Raw genomic sequence first — 21,795 nt, 5'->3', positions numbered from 1 at the left:
CGTAGTTGGGCGCTTGAAAATTTTGAGTTTACTTGCTTCACTCGCGCGTGAAATTTACTTCACAACAGACGCGAATTCGCGTCATGGGAGGGGCATCTGCCACTAGTCAGCGGGAAAGTAGTTGTAAAATAGGTGAATGAGCTCAATTTGCCAGCTTTAGCTTGCTTGTAGTCTCAATATGTAGGTCAAATTGAGTAAAGAGGGTTTTTTTTTTTTACTTACCAGATTGTCCGACCTCTTCACTCACTTTCTTCCAAACAAGATCCTTTTTTTTTCCGTTTCTATAAAAGTACAAACATGTATGGATCAGCTCCGAGTAACCACAGACAGCAGCGGTGATTTTGTCCTCCATTGTTGTTTCGGATTTCTGCCTCCGTCACTACTCGAGCAAGCTCCTGATTGGTTAACGCGGCGCGAATTTTCGTCAAAGTTCAGATTTTTAACTACAGCGTTAAATATGCGCTCAGTGCCGCTGGCAACGCTACAACGCCACTGCTTTGGGGTGTGTCAAATTTAGGGCAGAGCACGCCTCTGAAAAACAATGTTCACACCCTATTTACGTTCAATTGTCTTCTTTTAACGGCGGTTCGCAAACTAAACTGTAGCGTATACTAACAACATGCAAAGTACATTTACTTTTGCGTGACTTTTTCAATAATATGTGATTTCAGCTCAGTAATCCACCAGTTTCAGAAACACGCGTCATAATCTTGCCTTGCCTACTCTTCACAGCGATTGGTTGTCGCACGGCGTTTTGCGCTCGAAATTTGCATAAAGTTGAGGAATGCCCAACCTTTTGACGCTCTCAGCCGCTCTCAACGCTTTCTCCGCAACGCTTCCAATCCCAAAATGCACCACGCGACCGTTTACGCTCAACTTCCACATGGATGAATTGAAAACGCTCGCTTCGCCCCGCTCGCTACGTGACAGTGTGAACGCACCGTTAGAGAGAATCACAATGAGTCCGCTTCGTAGGAACGAGCCCGGACACTGAGAGGTGAGTGGTGTGTGCTTGTATGTGAGACTGGCCAATCTGTGACAACTATTGTTTTTTGTTGTTTTATTGACATCTGCTGTCACTCTGAGTTGTGGTGTTGAACATGAAGAGTGATGTACACCTCTCTGTTCACCTCTTCTCTTTATAAATTAATAAATCCATTAACCTATGCTTGTCCTTGTAACGCCATGCGGGGAATGAGGATCCAGAGCGAAACAGAGAAGCAGGAATGCTAAATAACATTGATTTATTAAATAAAAACGGAACAAACACGACAAAACTTTAACAACGGACAATAAAACTGTGGGTACAAACGACTTAAATATGTGTGGCAGGGGGTGTGACAAATTAACAAGTCAGGTGTAACAAACTAACAGGGGGAAGTCCAAATTAGGGCAAGAACAAACCAATACACACAGAACAACAGGGGGAGACAAAGGGAGAAACAAACATAAGTCCATGTGAGGGGGAGAACACTCTAGGAAAACAGTTCAAATCCAGACAGTCCTGTATATTCAAGATTAAAAATGAAAATGTGAACAAAAATAAAAGCACTTAAATGTCATTATAATTAAAGTGTAAAACATTTACATGATGACTAATAGTAGATTGTGAAGGAATTTTTATGACGGACAATGTTGAAATCTAATGCAACCTCTAAACGCCATTATACTTCACTGATTATTGCAACTGCAGTCAGTTCTAACATTTACCTGTATTCCTTGTGTATACTGCATATGTGCAAAATGTGTTATATATTGTTGTATGTGTTGTATATTGTTATACCAATATGGCGGACACATCTACGTGCTTGGAGCGGTCCAATGAGGCATCTACGTATATATTTATATATATATATGTATTACAATCTGTCCCGTGTTATGATTTAAAAAAACGAATAAGGGCTACAACAGGTTTACCAACAGCTTTACCAACAGCTACAACAGCTTCACCAGTAGCTTCAACAGCTTTACCAACAGCTTTACCAGTAGCTACAACAGCTTCACCAACAGCTTTACCAACAGCTTTACTAGCAGCTACAACAACTTCACCAGTAGCTTTAACAGCTTTACCAACAGCTTCAACCGCTTCAGTAAATGCTCCCAAAGCAAAACCTAAAAAACCAAACCTACCCATGTACTGTTCATAAAATTGCTGAAAATGAGGGTCACTTTTTTCCTCCTCCTGTTGTATTATCTGTTCTTTCTTTTCCAGTTGCCTCTTTTCGTTCTCTTGTCTGAAACGGTAAGCATCTTCAAACATCTGATTACTGTAGTAACCTCCATTCTGCTCTATCATTTTGTCAATCATCTGCAGTAGATTGTCCACCTGCTCTCTGCTTTTTTCATTTTTGTTGTTGAAGATGTGATATCTGCCTTCACATTTTTGAAAAAGATGTCTTAATCTACTGTTCCCTTGAACAACTTTCTTTATATCTTTTTCCAACAGATCTCCATGAGTGAAGAGAATGATGGAGTATTTTAGAACCTCCTCTCCAAACATTATTTCAATGAGTTCAGGGATCTCCTCCTCCTGCTCAGTGAATCTCCCAATCACAGGAAACACAATGAGAAAAGCATGAGGTCCAGGACTGGATAAATAAACACTTCTTGCGATCTCTTCCTTTAAGTCTTTACGTTTCATCTGGGTGTCAAAGAATCCAGGAGTGTCAACTACAGACACAGATCTGCCAGAGACAGTGGCCTGCTCTATTGAACATTTACTGGTTACGGAAATCATTGTCTGCTCAGACTTAAACATCTTCTGCCCCAGTATTGTGTTTCCAGCTGCACTTTTCCCAACACCACTTTTGCCCAGAAGAACAATCCTTCTGGATGAAGGATTGGTCACAAGAGTCTGCTGTTCATCATCAGTGTTTGTTCTGCTTTTAGGAATCAGTCTGGTCAGCACCCCTCCATCTGATGCTAAATAAAAGAGAAAAAAAAAAGGCAGAGGTGTAAGTCTTAAATAATCCATAAATTCATACCCATGAACACAGCCATTGCCATCAACAATGAAGAAGGCAATTGGTTTCTATTAAAATGCACGTCGTCAATACTTTCAAATAAAATGACTGACCACTTCTTGTATACAGGACCCAAATTAAACACATCAATATCCACAATAAATCAAACCACATTGAGTGCATCAAGCACATTTGAGCTGCCATTTACCACTATATTTGCATTGATAAATGTTTATATGTGAATAAACAACTAAATGAAATGTGTTCATCATAAAAAGCCATTGTGCCCCTTCAGTAGACATGGTTTAAATCGTTCTATTTATTTGGACTAATATGTTCATTACATAGATTTCTATGGATGATTAAATATTATGACGGCAAAGTTGAGAAACTATTTAAAATTAACTCATGTATGCACTGAGATGAACAAAAGTCATGCACATTTTGAATAACATGGGGTTGAGTAATTGATGACAGAATGATCATTTTTGATTTAAAAATGCCTTAAAGTCATATTCCCGTACTGTATCTTTAGGAATAGCTTTCAAAAATCTGTTTTCTTACAATCTGTATCAAACAACTGTAATACCCTTATTAAATATATTTGGGAAGTGTACTACTTTACAAATTTGTTCGCCTGCATCTGTGCATGTAGATGTGAAATTCAAAAGAATGCGACAAATCTGAGACCTTTACCAACAAAAATCTGAGAAGTTTACAAACAATATGATCCACAAACATGAAAACACATTTAATTCTAAAACAACTTACCATTTAAGCCCAATGACCTCTGGAAAAATTTCGTAAGCAGCATTCTAACTTGGCTGGTACATTCTGTCTTGTTGTTGAACACATGATATCTCTGATTATATTTTGCTACAAGCTCCTTGAAGGGTTCAGACTCGTCCAAAAATTCTTTTATTGTCATGTTTTCTTCCTGCAGTTCGTCTCCTTTGGTGAAGAGAATCCAGGTTTTATCCAAGCGACTTTTTCCCAGGAGCGTCTCAATCTTTTTCACAGTTTTTCTGTCTTCTTCAGCGAAACTGTCAGCTTTGACGACCAGCAGAAACACACAGAGATCTGATTCACATTTCTGAAGAATCTTTTCATTGATCATCTGGTCAAATTCTCCTTCACTCAGCTCTGCATCACAGAATCCTGGTGTGTCGTAAACATTGACTAGCATGTCAAAGAGAGTTTTAGATTTGACAACAACATCTCGTGTGACTAATTTCGAGCTCTTCTTTGATACGAACGCTTCTGGTCCTAGTATTGTGTTTCCTGCTGCACTTTTCCCAGCTCCCTTTTTCCCAAGTAACACAATGTTTACAGTTGGTTTCATTTTTGATGTGTGACCTGAAACTAAAGAATAAAAATATGGTAACAACAGTAGTAATGAAAAACACCACAACACATGTGATTATGCCATCTGTATGCTCAAAATTGAATGGTAGAATGGAATTATTGTACAGGCAATGCAGAGTTCACACTGCACGATTTTCAAAGTGTCAGATCACTGTTGTTTTCCTACTGCATGGCTATCTGGGGTAGCATTCAGTTGCTGCTGTGTTCACATTGCATGTGGATCTGTGACAGGAGATTACACATTGCATGACTTTACAATAGGAGGAATTTCACAGAGCAGGTTTTTCATTCTCTCAGATCTCCCAGGAGTTTATTTAAAGGAGAACTCCGGTGTGATTTTGACCTAAAGTGTATTGAATCATGATACCGAGTGTAAACGTACCTTGCATATCTCATCTCGTCTTGTCCACTGCTGTCCGAAATCTGGGGTCAGTTAGCCGATGCTCACAACAGCTTGTCAATGAAAGTCAATCGGGCATCGAAGGAGCCATGTAAATAAATCACTGTTTTACGCCATTTACGAGGCACAAAGTAGCTCCACACTTCATTGGTAGACTTCCAAGGGCCCTGACATTTAAAACGAGACATTGAGAACTTAGAAAAAGCACCGGTAGTTTATTTACAAGTAGATTTATACAGACAGTAACTGCAAGAAGTTTAGCGCCCGCCGCCATCTTAAATGTAGTCACGATAAGTCGAGTGTCGAGCACCAAGGAATTTATCAGCTTATCAACGTATCAGGTTGTAGTTTCCTTGGTGCTCGACACTCGACTTATCGTGACTACATTTAAGATGGCGGCGGCCGCTAAACTTCTTGCGGTTACTGTCTGTATAAATCTACTTGTAAATAAACTACCGGTGCTTTTTCTAAGTTCTCAATGTCTCGTTTTAAATGTCAGGGCCCTTGGAAGTCTACCAATGAAGTGTGGAGCTACTTTGTGCCTCGTAAATGGCGTAAAACAGTGATTTATTTACATGGCTCCTTCGATGCCCGATTGACTTTCATTGACAAGCTGTTGTGAGCATCGGCTAACTGACCCCAGATTTCGGACAGCAGTGGACAAGACGAGATGAGATATGCAAGGTACGTTTACACTCGGTATCATGATTCAATACACTTTAGGTCAAAATCACACCGGAGTTCTCCTTTAAGTCTACACTACAGACAAGGCTTAAGCCTAGTCCCAGACTAAAATGTAAGTCTGAGCTTTTTCAGGTAAAAATAAAAACTTGCACTGACTAATCTTAAAATGTATCAGTGTCTTTGTTTTGTTTCTAGATGCATGCCAGTAATGTTTTTTTTTTTTTTTCAAAGGCATGTTTATAAAAATGACTTAAATGTCCCGTTTGAACTATGGCCTAATCCTGGTTTAGTCTAAGGCCTGTATGTGAAACCAGGCCCAAAAGTGTTAAAATAAGAGTGTTAAAATTAACACTGAAGCAGAGTTAAAGTTAATGACATAATTAGTGATTAATTAAGTGATGATTGATCATTCTTGAAGACACTTGATGTTACCAACACAATCGCCAAAGGAGAAAAATCACAATTTCTGAGCAACCATCAATGTTTGCATTAGTTGGTCTTTTGACCCTTATATGTGACCCTGGAGCACAAAACCAGTCTTAAGTCGCTGGGGTATATTTGTAGCAATAGCCAAAAATACATTGTATGGGTCAAAATTCTAGATTTTTCTTTTATGCCAAAAATCATTAGGAAATTAAGTAAAGATCATGTCTATGAAGATTTTTTGTAAAATTCATACTATAAATATATCAAAATGTAATTTTTGATTGGTAATATGCATTGTTATGAACTTAATTTGGAGAACTTCAAAGGTGATTTTCTCAGTATTTTGATTTTTTTGCACCCTTAGATTCCAGATTTTCAAATAGATGTATCTCGGCCAAATATTGTCCTATCCTAACAAACCATATATCAATAGAAAGCTTATTTATTGAGCTTTCACGTGATGTATATATCTCAGTTTTGGAAAATTTAACCTTATGACTGGTTTTGTGGTCCATGGTCACATATATGTTTAACATTTAACATTAATGTTTGGTTTTGTTTGGCTACTGTAACAGAGTTATAACAGCCAGAAAACCCAGAGGAAAGCTGAGCATGTGGCCTTGATTATGTTTTGACATTTTGACATTCACCTTTATGTAGTGACCTATTTAACAGAGTTAGGTTTTCTTTACTGGTTATGTCAACATCATACACTCTAAAAAGTGCTGGGTTAAAAAATAACCCAACCATAACCCAGCTGCTGGGTAACTATGGGACAGAACACGCGTTGGGTTGTTTTGACCCAAGTGCTGGGTTAAATCATTTGACCCAAAATGCTGGGTTGTTTATTTGACCCAACCAGTGGGTCAGATTAACTGTGTTGCTGGGTTAAAAACTACCTAAATATTGGGTTATTTGTTGTCTAATTGCCTTGCTACCTTTATATTTACCAATAATAATATATAAATCACAAAAGAATGTAAAATTATTATTGTTTTTCTGTAATACAGTTACACAACACAAAAAAATTAATCTGTAAATGTCAATTTAATGAGTTTTCATATTTCTTTTTAATACAGTTTTCAAATAGGTGCAGCTGTCTCACATTTTGTCCAACCCTTACAGACACAAATAACGGTTTTAGTAGATCAGTTTCTTTTAAACACAAAACTGTAAAGAAGGCACAATATATTCCTATTCTTTATGTCAACATTGCAGCAGCAGAACACTCAAAAATTAATTATTACCACATTAGAATCATTCCAAACATTGTGCCATTAAAACTAAGCCAAACAAAGAGTCCACCAGACAATACTTACAATTTAAAACATGTTACAAGTGGCCAAAAAAAAAAAAAAACTTTTGCCCTCAAAAACTTCACACATGAAGACTTATGCCCATCAATATGATATACTGCAAGCTGGAGAAATTCCCAGGCAACAAGTCGGCTTCAATGGCATGGCCTGGAACAATGGCGAAGGTCTAGAAATGTTGTTGTCTCATCCCAAGGCTCAAATCCACCATGTTGGTCCCCACCTATTAATTATACGGCATTTAGTCTTGCAACATAACTAACATTTTAAGTTAAGTGTATTTTATGAACATAAACACAGAGGCATGAAATAAATGCTCATTTTGCTTCTCAACTTTTCATACAGTTGTGGTCAAAATTATTAGAACACTAGTATTTTCACCAGCTAAATAAGGTTTTAAGTCAGTGATTTCTCTTTTGCTGTAGTGTGTCAGTAGGAAATATCGGTTTACATTTCCATTCATTTTGCCATTAATTGTGATAATCCAGTGACATTTTTGTTTGCAAAACAGCCAGTGATCCACACAGCATCTGTTCTCATCATCATCCAGAAGAACTGTGACAGCATCTCCAAGATGCTTCAAGAGACCTAACTGCAAAGCTACAGTACTGTTAAAAGTTTTAAGCACTTGTCTAAAAATGTCATAAAATGATGCTGTCAAAAATAATGTCATAAATAAATGTTCTTAATCAATTAACCTTGATTAACTAAATTAAATCAACATTTGGTTTGACCATCCTTTTGCGTTTAAAGCAGCTTTTGCCCTACACTAGGTGCACTTGCACAAAATTTTTCAGGTAGCTTTGCAGGTAGGTCTCTTGAAGCATCTTGGAGACGTTGTCACAGTTCTTCTGGATTTAGTCTGTCTCAGTTTATTCTGTTTCTTCATGTCATTCCAGACAGACTGGATGATGATGAGATCAGATCTCTGTGTGGAGGATTGGCTGTTGTGCAAACAAAAACCTCACTGGATTATCACAATTAAAGGCAAAATGAATGTTTGGAAATGTAAACTGATATTTCTTACTGACACACTACAGCAAAAGATAACAAACACTGACTTAAAATCATTTTTTAGCTGGTGAAAATACAACTGTTATAATAATTTTGGCCACCACTGTGTTTATATATATATATATATATATATATATATATATATATATATATATATACCCTTATTAGAGCAGAAAACGTAAAACAAAACTTACAGGTTGTACGTCAATGAATGGCCTCCGTGATTCCGTGGTTGTGGGTCTGAAGACCTTTTATCCAGAGTGGGCAGGACTTTGAAAGCACTTTCCCCTTTAGCATCTAAACCATAGGAATAATATGCAAACTGTGAAACATATTTTATAATCAAAACAACAAACTGAAACACTTTCATATGAAGATTTCTTCATTCCTTTAAATAATGCAAATTAATTCCCACCCTCATTCAACTACTGCAGGTTAAGTTTAGGTAGGGGGTCAGATTCAGGGATGTAGAATATGCTCATGCAGAATAAGGCATCAGTTTGTGCTTCATAAGTACTAATTAACAGCCAATATACAAGCTAATAAGCAACTAGTTAAGTGTTACTGTACCATTGTATTTACCAGTTGATGTGTGTCAAATACAGTTGCATATTGTTTTTATAGATTGACATATTATAAGAAAAAGCTTACCTTAAGTCATGTCACCCAGGAATGTCCCAGTCTTCAAAAAGTCTGCCTCTGGATATAGCTTCCTAAAGTCTTGTGAAATCTGATAAAATCTGAAAAAGAAATGTGTTATGTTCTCACTATTATAACATTTAGTATAGACTCTTGAATGTCCTATGAAAGATGACACAGCCACAACGGGGTACTTAACTTCTTCACTTGATTTATTTTAAGGAACACAACTACTAATAATTAATAACGTGGTGGTGCCACCTACAGGCACTGGGAGGAATGACAATATCACATACATAACATCTCCTCCCCTCTTAATCAGAAACAACTCCAAAACATTTTCAAAAACACAACTATAATGCTTTTACCTATTCTACTCTAGAGGTAGAGGGTAGACTGCCTCTTGCCTCGAGCCAGTTCGGGGATTATTCTGCCCCATATCGGAACAGGCTCACTAACATAACTAATTATTGTTCATTCCAGCAATTTCCATCATCCTATAATGTCAGACGGTTGGGTGGTTTAATCACTCTTGCCGGATAACGTCTGACCTGTGTTGGTGTACTGTCATACTTTGTCTGACACTCTTCTGATACGTCACGGTTAACATCTTGTTCCCTTGATAGTGGTACAGAAACAGTGGCATCGGCAGTGGTCTGCACAGGAACAGACACATTCTTGTTATCAGGTAATTCTGTTGGCAGAGTTTCAGCTGTTTGTTTTGGAATGGACAAAAGTTGATCAGCATGACGCCTCCATTCCTCAGAAGTACCTACATCCACAGTATAAGATACTGGACCACTTTGAGCCGTCACCACTCCTGATGTCCATCTCTCTCTCCCCCTGTAATCACGCGCCAGCACAGCATCACCTACTCCGAACTGTCTAGGCCTCGAACGACCAGCTCGGCGGAGAACCTGAGAGACCTGGGAGTGCCGTACGGCAGCTTTCACACTGGGTTTTAAGGCATCAAGACGTGTGCGCAACAGGCGTCCCAAAAACAATAAGGAAGGGGACTCTTTTGTCGTTGGATGTGGTGTGTTGCGGTATGTCAGCAAGAATGTTTCCAGCCTTTTTTTAAGAGTAGAAGAGCCCCTAGAAACCTTCAGTGCTTGTTTTAGCGACTGAACAAACCTCTCTGCCTGCCCGTTCGTTGACGGATGATATGGAGCAGAACGAATATGTTTCACATGGTTGGCCTTCAGGAAATTTGCAAACTCCTGAGAGACAAATTGTGGTCCATTGTCACTCACCAGGATTTCGGGCAGACCATAATGACTGAAAAGGCTCCTCAAAACTTCAATCGTTTTTTCTGCTGTCGTTGATGTCATCATTTGTACCTCAGGCCACTTTGAATGCGCATCGACCACAACTAGGTACATGTGACCCTCACATGGCCCAGCAAAATCTACATGTATGCGCTCCCATGGTTTGCTTGGCCACTCCCATGGATGGAGGGGTGCTTGGGATGGCATTTTCTGTATTTGTTGACATGACTGACACATTTTCACTTGCAGTTCAATGTCAGCATCAAGACCCGGCCACCACACATAGCTACGAGCAATAGCTTTCATTCTGACAATTCCTGGGTGGCCAGTGTGCAGTTCCTCCAACACTTTTTTCCGTAGTTTGTGGGGAACAACAACTCTCATACCCCTCATTAAGCACCCATGTTGGACAGACAGTTCACTTCGCTTGGAGATGAACGGTAAGAGTTCATTATTATCAGTCAGGCTGATAGCTTGAGTCCCTTTCAGAACCATTTCGACAACCGTAGACAGAATAGAGTCGCTCATAGTCTCTCGTCGAATATCTGTGGCACTGACAGGGAGCTTCCCCACTTGTTCGAGGTAGAACAGCTCTACAGCATCCTGCTTCTCTCGATGTTCCACTTGCAATGGCAGACGGGAAAGACCATCAGCATTTGCGTGATGTTCAGCTCTTTTGTACTCGATGGTGTAGTTGTGCGCAGACAAAAGCAATGCCCACCTTTGCATACGTGCCGCCGCCATAGATGGAATTCCATTTTGTGGTCCAAAAATCGTAGTAAGGGGGCGGTGATCTGTGAAGAGCGTGAATTTCCGTCCGTAGAGATACTGATGGAATTTCCTGACTCCGAACACAATTGCTAAAGCCTCGCGCTCAATCTGCGCATAATTCTGTTCTGCCTTGCTAAGTGTGCGCGATGCAAAAGCTATTGGCTTTTCTTCACCGCTGGGTAACATGTGTGAAATGACGGCACCAATGCCATAAGGTGATGCGTCACATGCAAGCCGAATTGGGTTCTGTGGGTCGTAGTGTGTCAAGACGTTTTGCGACACTAGTTGTTCCTTTGCCTTCTTAAATGCAGCATTGCACTCTGCAGACCACTGCCAGCGCTTCCCTTTGCACAGCAGGGTATTCAAAGGATTCACTATAGTCGCCAAATTAGGTATGAATCTCCCATAATAGTTTAACAGGCCAAGGAATGATCTCAGCTGTGTGATGTTTGATGGGGTTGGAGCATTGACAATTGCACTTACTTTTTCAGGCGACTTGTGCAAACCTTCGGCGTCAATTATGTGACCCAGATATTCCAGTGAGTCCTTGAAGAAGTCACATTTCCCTCTTTCAACATGCAAGCCAAACTCCTCTAGGCGTCCAAGGACTGCATCCAGGTTTTCCAAGTGTTCAGCTTCAGTCCGCCCGATAACAAGAATATCATCCAGATAGCAATGGACATTAGGAAGACCTAGCAATATTTGGTCCATAGCTCTCTGAAATATAGCTGGGGCGGAGGCGATCCCAAATGGAAGACGAGTATACTGGAATAGCCCTTTTTGTGTGGAAATTGTGAGGAACTTTGTGGAGTTCTCCTCAACCCTCATTTGGAGGTAAGCATGCGACAAGTCCAGTTTACTGAAACATTGTCCTCCCGCTAACGAAGCGAAGAGGTCCTCAATACGTGGTAACGGATAGTGTTCAGTGTGAAGGACGGGGTTTATTGTCACCTTAAAGTCCCCACAGATGCGTACTGCTCCATTTTTCTTTATAACAGGGACTATTGGGGTAGCCCATTCGCTGTACTGCACCGGTGTCAAAACTCCCATTTCAGTGAGACGGTTCAGCTCCGCTTCAACTTTTGGACGCAGAGCATAAGGGACTACTCTGGGCTGACAAAACTTGGGCTTATGTTCAGGTTTCAGCGTTATTTTAGCTTTTATACTCTTCATTTCCCCTAATTGTTTAGAGAAAACAGCAGTATGTTTTTGCAGAACAGCTTCTAGCGTTTTCAGTTGGACTATTCTTATTTCTTTCCAGTTGAGCTTAATCTGACGCAGCCATTCCCTGCCATAGAGTGGTGGATAATCTCCATGCACAACATACAATGGAAGAACAGCCGTCTGTTTACCCATTTTTACATGAACATCAATTACACCTTCAGGGCGTAATGCTTGTCCTGTATATGTTCGAAGAACAATGTCAGTTGAGCATAAGGGCAGATGTTTCAGTATTCTATCATAAGTCTCTGTTGAAATCAAAGAGACTGCTGCCCCCGTGTCCAGTTCCATTTCAAGTGGTAGTCCTTCAACTTCTGGTTTCACCATGATACTGGACTTTTCTCCTGGCTGTGACAGTTTATACAGAGCTAAATCAGAGTCAGTTTCATCACCACTGGATACTGCATCAGCATGAAGGTGGTGTACACTTCCTTTTTTTACATAGCCTTTCTGCTTAGTTTCTTTTGTTGGCCGTGCGGCTTTTGCTCTGTTTCCACTCTTTGTTTTTCTATAATCGCTACTCTTCCTGCAAACGCGACTGATATGGCCTTTTTTCCCACAATTATTACAATTTTTGTCCTTAAACCAACAGTCTTCATCATTATGGTTATCCTTTCCACATCGTTTACATTTGTTTGCAGTCTTAATCTTTGATAAAGACAGTGCATTTACCGTCAGTGATCCGCTGAGTTGATGCGCTTCGCGTGACGCTGTTTCCATGGACACCGCCAATTCCACCGCTCTCTGAAATGTCAGTGTAGTTTCAGTCAACAAGCGCTTTTGTGTAGCCTCACTCTTCAAACCACACACGAATCTATCGCGAAGTGCATCATCCAAATGACCCCCGAATTCACAGTGCTCTGACAATCCTCTAAGCACTGCAACATACTGTGTCACCGACTCGCTTTCCTCCTGACTCCGCCGGTGGAAACGAAAACGCTCCGCGATGATCAGGGGCTTCGGAGAAAAATGCTGCTGTAGCGTGTCTGTGATCTGTTTGAAACTCTTCTCTCTCGGCTTGTCCGGCGCGATCAGACTTCGGAGCAATCCGTATGTTTTCCCTCCGATCACGCTGAGTAGCACAGGCACTTTCTTGTCAGAATCAATACTGTTAGCTTCTACAAAGTGCTCGAATCGTTCAATATAGGTGGTCCATGGTTCAACGCTTTCATCAAAAGCTTCCATATGGCCTATAGTAGCAGCCATTCTAGCTAACCTAGCTCACTTTAGCTACGCAGGGAAGTAAAGTTCAGGTGCGCCTAACTACTCACGATTCACTGTGGTAGGTCCATGGAAAATTAATCCACCTCGTCGCCAAATATGTTATGTTCTCACTATTATAACATTTAGTATAGACTCTTGAATGTCCTATGAAAGATGACACAGCCACAACGGGGTACTTAACTTCTTCACTTGATTTATTTTAAGGAACACAACTACTAATAATTAATAACGTAGTGGTGCCACCTACAGGCACTGGGAGGAATGACACTATCACATACATAACAAAATGTGGTTCAATAAGTTTAAGGTTTATACTGGTCTCCTAGTTTGTAATGCAACACAGGCATTCACTAAAATAGAGGAAGAGTAAGGGTTTGACCGCATGCCGCGCCTAAAAACGCGTGAAAACGCAAGACGCGTCGCTTTCTCATTCTTAACAAAACGCAGCTTGCTCTCCCATGGCGTCTGCCGTTACTAAGCAACCATGTCCCGCGCCTGGAAAAAACGAGCTTCCATTATGAGCGTATATGCGCAAAAAACGCGACATGTGAACGGCCACATACACCACGAGAGATTAAGTCTAACATAACATACTGTAGCTAAGACAACATTACATTTAAGTAATAAACAATAGTACATACCTGTCATATTGTGGTTTAACATTATTAAAGTAAGGGACATAGCGTTTTAGCTAATGCAGATAAGTTACCTCAAGGAAAAAAAGCGCGAAAATGCTCAACATAAAACATATGGATCTATTGTTGGATTCGGCACGTCGCAGACATTTACTTGAGAAAATATGCCCTTAAAAGATCAATTTTTGTATGAAATTATCTAATTTTGACAAAACATTACAAAGCCATACAGTATGCAGACAGTAAAGGAACTTACCCCCGTATTTCTGACCTACTCTTTCCATAAGGCGTTAAAATAAAGGCCATATGTATACTGTAAGTTATACAAATAACACTACACACACACACACACACACACACACACACTTTATATAACAATAAAGCGATTGTTGAGGCAAAAAAGTACATCGCTAGGCTGCTTAAGTTACAATGTTCGTCATTCACGGAATAAAACGGCAACCCCGCACAGCGACATATCAAATATTGCATTAAACAGTGAAACCATGTGCTCTAAAACACAACTTATTAAAAATAAAGGTAAATAATTATATAATCATATTATTAATTTACCTTAATCCTGCTTGCTGCGAGGTGCGTGACCGCCTGGCGAGGAGACGAGTGTAGAATCCAGAATGTTCGATGAAGTGAAAAAAATAAACAAACCGGTTGGGTCAAAATAACCCAACCCAGGTGTTCATAGTGAAAGACCCAGCATGATCAACCCAACTGTGTGTTTACAGTGCCTCAAACAACCCAGAATTTTGACCCAGCACAATTAACCCAGCAATGTGTTTACAAAAATAACCCAGCACTTTTTAGAGTGTAATATCTATAATCAGGCAGATGTCTTTAAAATGTGTTTTGATAAAAGAAAAAGAAAAAAGATTCTTTAATTAAGACACACAGACATGAAGAATATTTTTGCCCGTTCATCTTTAGAGATGAGCTCTAACTCTTTCAGTTTGGAGGGTCTCCTTGCCATCACCCTGATCTTTAGCTCCCTCCACAGATTCTCAATTGGATTTAAGTCAGGACTCTGGCTGGGCCACTGCAAAACGTTAATGTTTTGTCCGATAACCATTTCTTCACCACTTTTGCTGTGTGTTCTGGGTCGTTGTCATGTTGAAATGTCCACTGGTGCCCAAGGCCAAGTTTCTCTGCAGACTGCCTGATGTTGTTGTTAAGAATTTTTATGTATTTCTCCTTTTTCATGGTGCCGTTTACTGTGATAAGGTTCCCTGGTCCACCGGCTGAAAAACAACCCCAAAACATTAGGTTCCCACCACCATGTTTGACAATTGGGATGGTGTTCTTAGGATTGAAGGCTTCTCCATTTTTACACCAAATGAAGGCTACATCATTGTGGCCAAACAATTACATTTTTGTTTCATCTGACCAAAAAGCAAAAGACCAGAAGACTTCTCCTTTGTCCAGATGAGCATTTGCAAAGGCCAAGCGGGCTTTTTGTGTGCCTTATTTGGAGAAGTGGTGTCCTCCTTGGTCTGCGTTCGTGGAACCCAGCGGTTTGAAGTTTCTGTTGGACTGTCTGCCATGAGATGTTGCCACCAGCAGAGTCCAGATTCATTAGGATGGCCTTGGTGGTGATCCTTGGATATATATATATTTTTATCTCTCTCACTATCCTCCTGGCCAGCACAGGTGTCACGTTTGGCTTCTGACTTCGTCCTCTTAGATTTTTCACAGTGCGGAATGTCTTGGATTTTTTTAATAATACTTTGCACTGTAGCCACTGGAACTATTAATTTTTTATTTTTTTTTCTTCCCACAATGATGCCCCTTGTGCATCGTCTTATTATCTTTTAGGAGACGCCTGTGTCATTTCTGGCCAAAAAAATAATAGTTTAATGATTCAGGTCAAATAATGATCATGTTAAAACATAATCATGACCTGATGGCTTGTGCTCTTGGCTAGTCTGGCTGTTTTAACTCAAATAGAGCGACCAAACAAAATGTAATGTCAAAAATGTAAGGGTCAAGAGACCAACTAATACAAACACTGACCACTAATGGTTGCTTAAAAATTATGATTTTCTTCTTTGGTGATTCTGCTTGTTAATGTGGAAGAGTTTTTTTTTTTTTTTCAAAGTTTCACTTTCACTGTTTATTTTCTTTCTTTAATTTTAATGTTTTGCTCTATGGTACATTCAATCTGCTCAATTGCAGCGGCTCAGTGCTGGAATGCAGCAAAAAAATCATTATAAATCTACTGTGATATTTTCAGAAATAGAAGTCGCGTTTTGTTTCAACTGAAACGTGCTTGTATTCCCAGACAACAGAAATAATGTAAAACACACAGTCATGAAGCAAGCAAAACTTGTGTATGTATTGGAAGTATTGATGTTATGTAAGATGAAGTCGTGTATGCTTAAGATTGACAATGATTGATTATTTTTTGTTTACGATTTAGTTCGAAATTATGCAGCGCTAAGTGAGCGAACATAATTAAAAAAAAAATGCAACAGAAGATCAAGCAACTCCCTCTCTCCTGCTCTATCTCTCCCTACCATTTAGTGACTCATGCACTGTTTTACTTACTCGCTTTTGATAAATCCGAACGACCTACAAGCTTTCCTGTGATGTCTCTGAGAAAGTGATATTTGACGTAGCAAGCTCGCACATCTGTGCCGCCGCGCACTCAATCCACTTTACGTGCTTTGCTGCGCACATCAGCTATAAAGGCCTTAATACTGAATGTTTAACATTATATTGATTGCGTACACACTTTGTAGACATTCCTTAATCTCTAATAACTTAATTCTGCTCTCTGTTGTTCTGTTGGCTGTGTTTCTTTGCCTAAATAGGGACTTGTCACATGCTGCGGTATCAGCGTTTGGTATCGGGGCATTTTAACGCGCAGGAGCTCAGATATCGGGGCATCCCTATTTTCAGACAAAGAGAAAGATTACTGTTACGTGCGCTGCTACGTAAGAGTTTTCTGTATGTTCTTGTATATTTTTAGCTGTGTGTTTGTGTGTACTGTTTGTTTTAGGTGTGCAATCTGATTGGAGGAACTGCCTGTCAATCCGGTGACGTAAGACAGCGACGCACGGGATCGCGCCACCAATCATGGTGCATAAAGGAAAGTTACACACCTGTTCGAATCAGCCAGCTGACGATGGGTTTTGCTCGGTGAAGGCTGTTTTTCTCTTTTGAGAAGCCAGTCTGAGAGACTGTGTGTTGTTTGGTAAATGCTGCACTTTTAGCTTGTGGACTGCTCATTGTTGGAAGCTCATGTCGGTCACTTTGGTGACGCTTCCTTTTTGTCTTGGTGTGTTCGCTATACTTAACATCAAGCGCCGTTTTTGGCAAACAATTGTGTAAAACATCATGTACTGGCGGGAGGGGTTGTGAGCCAGGTAAGCAGGTCGCGACCTACATGTTACACCACGTAGATTTTAATTGTATAGACACACTAGGCTTAGAGAGATGGTGCCTGTTATGTATCTTTTTCGGTTGATAGTCAGTATAGTTTAGTTATGGCGTCCTGTGCGCTGAAGATGTTTTGTTTCGTATCTTTGGTTGATAGCTAGCTTATGTTGGTTTAATACTATAGTTAGTTGGGGGTTTTTTTTGTTGGGCTTTTAAGTTTTTTCCTTTGGCACCTCTCTTTCGCTCCTTCCTCTCTGCCTGAGGTTCCGCGGAAACCAAAACGTTGTGTCTTGTCACTGATGTTAAACCAAAACGTTGTGTCTTGTCACTGATGTTAAACCAAAACGTATCTTGTCACTGTTTTTAAAACACTTAATTTCACTTTATTGCATAAGTAAAAACAATTGTGACTAAACGTGGTTGTCGGTGGCTTTGTTTGTTTGTTCTTTTTTTTTTCTCTCTGTTGTAAAGACTTTTTTTTCACCGTTTATAAAACATACACGCAACTATGGTGTGGTGCGTCCAAATAATCTCCTAGATAATAACGAGGGACGTAACAATTACTTTAAGAGGAAAATTCTACTGGAGCTCCTTTATAACAAACAAATTGGAGAAAGCCCTGTCTTTTGCAAAAGTAAATTTTGTATTTCTATCTAACAAGGTTAAGGAGATTCATTATAAAATCCTTCATAAAATTGATCCCGTTGATTTGTCAATTTTTTTTTTGCTTGTTTTGATTCTCTTGTTTTATTTCATAGACTTACAAATAACTAGTACAAATTATATTTTAGACATCCATTAAATCCATAAATATTCCTGTCACATGCGTTGACGGATTAGAGACTTAGTCTGATCATATTTTAATTATACTTATCATATATTATTAAACGGTATCTTTAGCTGAATAAGCTGCACGATACGAAATATCTAGCTTCATTTTCGTTTGTCCACTTTTCAAATAAAACGAAATAACAAATGTCGTTTTAACAAGAAAACATTTTATTACGTGAAAATATGTTGTTTTGACGTAACATAACATCATGACATCTCGTTATTAGACAGAATTAAGTCGAAAATGTGCGCCAGCAATGCGTCACCGGACTACACACAGCAACGATTATATAGAGAGCTAAACAGCCATCTAGTGTTTACACAATGGTATTACAGATAATAAATGGCGAATAAGTTAGATAAACATTTAATAAATATTTTATTGATATTTTGCAAAATCCCCTTAAATTACAACATGTTAAAGTGAAAAAAATATATATATTACTGTTAATCCAATTATTGTATTGAACCAAATTTTAGTATAAAAAATGTAAAGGTGCCATAAAACTGTATTTACCGTAGCATAGTTAAATAACAGTTCAGTACATGGACATGCGCAACATGAGTCTCAAACACCATTGTTTCCTTCTTCTTATGTAAATCTAGTGTTTGCAAAAGACCACCGAAAAATAGGTCAATTCCAGCATAACACCGACTGTTACGAAACTTTCCCGAGATCGTTAATAGTTACGCCTCCAACATTTGCATCGCCCAGTCATCAGTAACGTCAGTACATCAGTTAAACAAGGCACGTCACTGAAGGGACACGGTTAGCTTAATGCTAGCGCTAGCCTGTTACATTGCAGGACATAAGATTTCACTTACCACATAAACAGAGAGATTACTGCGCTGATGATGGTGAATGATGGAGAAAAACTGCCTGATGATGGCGAATGATTTAAAGATCTTGAGTATCACTGACAAGCAGCTGAACTTGTGTGGTAAGGAAGCACTTCCTCTGCATTATAATGTTACACAGAGCACATGCATCACAGTAATGAGACTAAAGAAGTAAAGATGTCCACGATTCAAAACGGCAGATTCAACAAACCGCATATTAAAAGCGACTAGAGCTCCTAATTAAATATATATTTTTATCCATGTGCGAGCTAAAGAGATGAGCAGCTATGTGAAACAGCCAATCAGAGCAGAGCTCATTAATATTCATGAAGCTTCCAAATAAGGCAATAACAGAGCATTTCATTCTAGGGACAAATCCTAGGGTTGTAAATGGACCTGTAAAACCATTTCTGGAGATTTTTTGCCCTTTCCTATGCCATATACCTTCTACGTAGATATCGGAGAACAATTTAAAATATATTCTCAATGCATTCTATGGCACCTTTAATCGTCCCTGATCAGTAGACAGGTGAAATTATGCATGTGCATAGTGCAAATACTAGGTCATCTGAAATTTTCATCAAAATTACAATATTACAATTGCCTAAAAAGTATACCGTACAGCCCGAAATTCATTATGAATACACAGCTTAATGACACAACTTAAAGTATCGTGTTTTATTTTTTTATTTACTTTTTTGTATGTATTGTGTACATTAAAATACCATTTCAACATCCTGAACTAAATACATAACAGTTTGGTGTGTTCTGTGTTTACTGAACCAATCAGATAAGAGTAAATGAAGAGTCTGCGAGAGCCTCATTTGATTGGCTACAAGAAGGTGGTGTTCCTGCCCTCCCTCTCTCACGCTTGCAAAACCGAGTAAGTGAGAGAATTGTGCCAAAAGTGCAAGCACAGATAAAAGCAAGACGGAGCTGTACATAACCGGATTATTACGGCAACGTTTTGCCCCACATACACATTTAGACATTTCCAACAGTTTGTTTTTACACATTCAGATTTGTTCTACGCAGTCAATACGTTTTGCAGTTCTTTAAACTGTTGTTTTCGCGTGCATATTTTGGCGAAAACAACGTGCCAAAAGTGTGAGAACTGAGAAATGGAAGTCAGAATAATACAGATCATATTTATTTTCCCTCGTGGTTTAAAGGTTTAAATATTGAAGGAATTTAATTTCAGTGAAATGCCTGTATAAATATTTTGCATTCTACCTATGATAAAACAGTGCTGGATGTTAGGTTTTGTGAAGGCTATGGTAGGAATCCTTTTTTTAAGTGAAATTAAATATTTTTAAGGGAACGTATATAAAATAAACCTACCTTTTGAACTGACAGGTGTTAGCTAATAGTCTGGTCCTTCAATGTCACTATAAAACATTAAGGCATATTAAAAATATCATTAATGGATTTCTATGGAAAAAAAAACATTGAACATGTAATTTAACGTGTTGTAATCTGGGCTCATCTTCTTGCATCATTGAAAAAAGATGTATACTCCAATTTTAAGGTCTAATGAATTAAAATGCGTTAAGTGCTTTTGCACTGAGCATCTATCACAAAATATAATAAAATAATTAAATTTAAATAATTTCACCATGAATAAAAAATGATCAGTTGGGTTTAAACAGAAGTTAATGTAAATGTAAATAAGTCAAACCTGAGGAAATCCGTGTTCCAAACAGCAACTGAGTTTTTCTTCTGGATATAATATACAAGACGTGTCTTGTCTTCTTAAATGTTTTTGCTATGTTCTTTTGCCACTACATTGTGGGCTTAAATAAGTGCACTGATCTTATGTAAGATACATGTCAGCCAATCAGAAAGGATCTGTATTTAATGGAGATATCAGACATCTGATTTTCAGTAAATCACATGACTTTCAGAAAAAAAGTGGAGGGTCTAGAGTGGGAGGCATGACTTGTAACTGGAAATGCATGTGAATGCATTCCTTATTTTATAATGGGTTTTTGTAGGTTGCAATTAAGGAGTCAATAGTAAATTCTATAATATAGTTTAGACTGGAGTGAGTTGAAACCAGCACAACGCAATTTGTTAGCTAGATGTAAATTTTATTTAGATGTTAGTCTGAAAGATATGTTGTGCCCCTGCCCCTTTAAAGCAGAGCATGCTTGGGAGAAAGAAGAGAGAAGTTGAAGCCAGCTGTTGTACAAGTTCGGCTGTTCATGCTGCATACCTATGCTTCTGATTTAAGAAAAGAAAAGAAAAGAAAAGAAAAGAAAAGAAAAGAAAAAGAAAACAAATATGCAGTAAAAACACAGTTACTATGGTAAAAGCAAAAGCATAACCATACTTCAGTGCCCTCGTTTGACCTGGAATCATTGCGGAGGGCGCGAGGACTGGAGTTGGAAATGACAAACAAAACGGAATTTCCTGTTTTTCCTCAAACAACTGCACCCCACCTTTCCGGAGTGAGGCTTCAATGTTCATTAGAGATACACAGGAAATAGAGAAGGCTCTGTCTGCAGACACAATGCACTCTCAACCGTGAATGCGCATTTAGATAAATTAATTTTGTGTGTGTAGTAATCAACAATTGAAGTGGATCAAAAGTTGTCCTCAAACCAAAACAATACCCATTTATGTCCTAGGACAACTTTGATTAACTTTTTTATTATCCACTTTAAATGTCTAGTAGGCTACGTTACATTTAAAAAATTTTTTTTTAAATAAAAACAGTCCAATCTACTCAGTCACCGCCTTCAGTCACCACCTCTGGCACCAAGCACTGTCCCACCCTTCTTTTGCCAAACCCCAGACAACATCACATGC

The 21,795-nt window shown here is 39.0% G+C and overlaps 1 protein-coding gene across 1 annotated transcript; it reads right to left on the bottom strand.

The window, feature by feature from the left end:
- Positions 1-1,230: 1,230 nt before the first annotated feature.
- Positions 1,231-20,763, bottom strand: LOC141330287 (GTPase IMAP family member 8-like). Its single transcript, XM_073835514.1, has 4 exons — positions 20,663-20,763; positions 20,326-20,372; positions 3,735-4,325; positions 1,231-2,922 (listed from the first exon to the last, which is right to left on the bottom strand). Exons 3-4 carry the CDS (start codon positions 4,303-4,305, stop codon positions 1,877-1,879), a joined length of 1,617 nt encoding a protein of 538 aa, XP_073691615.1. The 5' UTR covers positions 4,306-4,325; positions 20,326-20,372; positions 20,663-20,763; the 3' UTR covers positions 1,231-1,876.
- Between the last annotated feature and the right edge of the window lie 1,032 nt (positions 20,764-21,795).

This window comes from Garra rufa, chromosome 1 (genome assembly GCF_049309525.1).
Source record: "Garra rufa chromosome 1, GarRuf1.0, whole genome shotgun sequence".
Lineage (NCBI taxonomy): Eukaryota > Metazoa > Chordata > Actinopteri > Cypriniformes > Cyprinidae > Garra > Garra rufa.
The sequence above is the reverse complement of the archived record's forward strand: the minus strand, read 5'-3'. Positions and strand labels throughout refer to the sequence as shown.

Coding starts and splice junctions, on each gene's coding strand:
- LOC141330287 (XM_073835514.1), bottom strand. CDS start 4,305: ATGAAACCAACTGTAAACATTGTGTTACTTGGGAAAAAGGGAGCTGGG. Junction 2,923..3,734: donor GAGGTCATTGGGCTTAAATG/GTAAGTTGTTTT, acceptor TCTTTTATTTAG/CATCAGATGGAGGGGTGCTG.